Source organism: Truncatella angustata (assembly GCF_020726525.1).
Source record: "Truncatella angustata strain MPI-SDFR-AT-0073 chromosome Unknown BKA67scaffold_11, whole genome shotgun sequence".
Lineage (NCBI taxonomy): Eukaryota > Fungi > Ascomycota > Sordariomycetes > Amphisphaeriales > Sporocadaceae > Truncatella > Truncatella angustata.
In genome coordinates, this window is record NW_025763391.1 from 1,509,060 (window position 1) to 1,510,637 (window position 1,578).

Here is a 1,578-nt window from a genome sequence, read left to right on the forward strand (position 1 = left end):
ATGTATACTTTGTACGAGCACATCCCTTCCTTGATCGTAACGTATGTTGTGACTCAGAAGCACACGAGACATGTTGTCTATCGTGCCGCCAAGAGATTTCAAAAGCCTTCGAGCGCAATCCTATTTATTCACATCCTGATACCAAACCTCGAGATTCTGCGGTATTGGGCGCACTATTTGCAATATGGATATCATGTTTCCCCAACTTACCTTGACTTTGCTGTCATGGTTTTCCATTCATGGACGAGCCACTACTTGGTCACAGAAGGCCATTATGCGGGTCACAAGCATATTGTACAACCAGTATTTCACGCACAGACGCTACTACGTCTAGCTATTTCTTTCTGCTCGGTGTTCCTTGGCTTCCCCTCCTGGCACTCCGCAACCATCAAAATCAACGCTGCGACCTCTTACCCGCGGATCTTGGTCTGGGCCGCAAAAAAACTCAACGTGCTTCCAACGTACAAAGACGTATATACAGCTGTCATGTTCATCGGTAGCCTGTTAACCGTGCACGACTCAGGCGTATGGTATGCTCCACACATCTTTATAGGCTGCTGGGCGGGGCTGTGTCTTCTAGAAAGATGGGTGGCGCAAGAGATGTTTGTCAAAAACAGAGGACAATGTTTCTCCGAACCATCTAGCTGGTATGGTGGTCTGAAAGATGGCGTAGTGAACGTCTTGAACGCAACTGGTTTTGTGAATCGGTGCGAGTTGAGAATGTTACAAAAGCGATTTGAGGAGGAAGAACTGTCATCTGATGGAGATGTGCACAACCGTTCTGTTGGAGCGAAAACAAAATAATCAATTGAGAAGCTTCAGCAGAGTTAAAACTCTGCCAGGAGCCTGTTCCAGGGGACTACATATCCACGCGTGGAGTCAGTGTAGTGTTTGCGAGGCCTAGCCGTCTATTGGGTAGCATTGAGCGATGCACAATGATAGGCTTTAGGGATTGCTTTGTCCATGCATTGACCATAATTAAGGCCAAGGGCATCGTAGGGATTATAATCCGTGTTGCTAAATAGTTGGATACAAAATTGCGAAAGTGCGAAAGTGAAAGAAACCCCATAATGCGAAAGTGCGAAGGTGCGATACGGCGAACCTACTCGTCTCGGTCGACAACTGTCGGCCGAGACTGAGCAGAGTCAATACCCAAACAAGGAGACTAAATCATACAACGCTTTTCCCGTGACAGGGAGCGAGAAACGGGCTGCTTAGCTATTCGGGCCCATGACGACTTGGGGTGAGCGAATGTCGACCTTTACAGATGACTGGACGAATGGAGACTTACGGAATCAGTTGTGGCACCCGAAGGAATTATCGGGGTGGTGCTAGCTACGAACCTGTTCGTCTTGACTGAGATCTTCGGTCGAGGTTGAGCAGAGCCAATGCAGAGACGAAATCCATACCGTCACGTAAACTGCAAATGAACCAAATATACAATGATAATGGATAAACAATAGGTCTCTTACGTGAATGACCTACTAGAAATGTAGTCTTTCTGCTGCTCAAGTTAGGCTGAGCTGTCGTTGACACGCTTGCGTTTGCACTAAAGAAAACGAACTTGCTTGCTCAGAA

At 47.1% G+C, this 1,578-nt stretch overlaps 1 protein-coding gene across 1 annotated transcript; it reads left to right on the forward strand.

Moving 5' to 3' along the window:
• On the forward strand, positions 1-804 carry BKA67DRAFT_541887 (uncharacterized protein; the record flags this gene model as incomplete). The annotated part of the gene is made up of 1 exon (XM_046101011.1): positions 1-804. One exon carries the CDS (start codon positions 1-3, stop codon positions 802-804), a length of 804 nt encoding a protein of 267 aa, XP_045952244.1.
• Between the last annotated feature and the right edge of the window lie 774 nt (positions 805-1,578).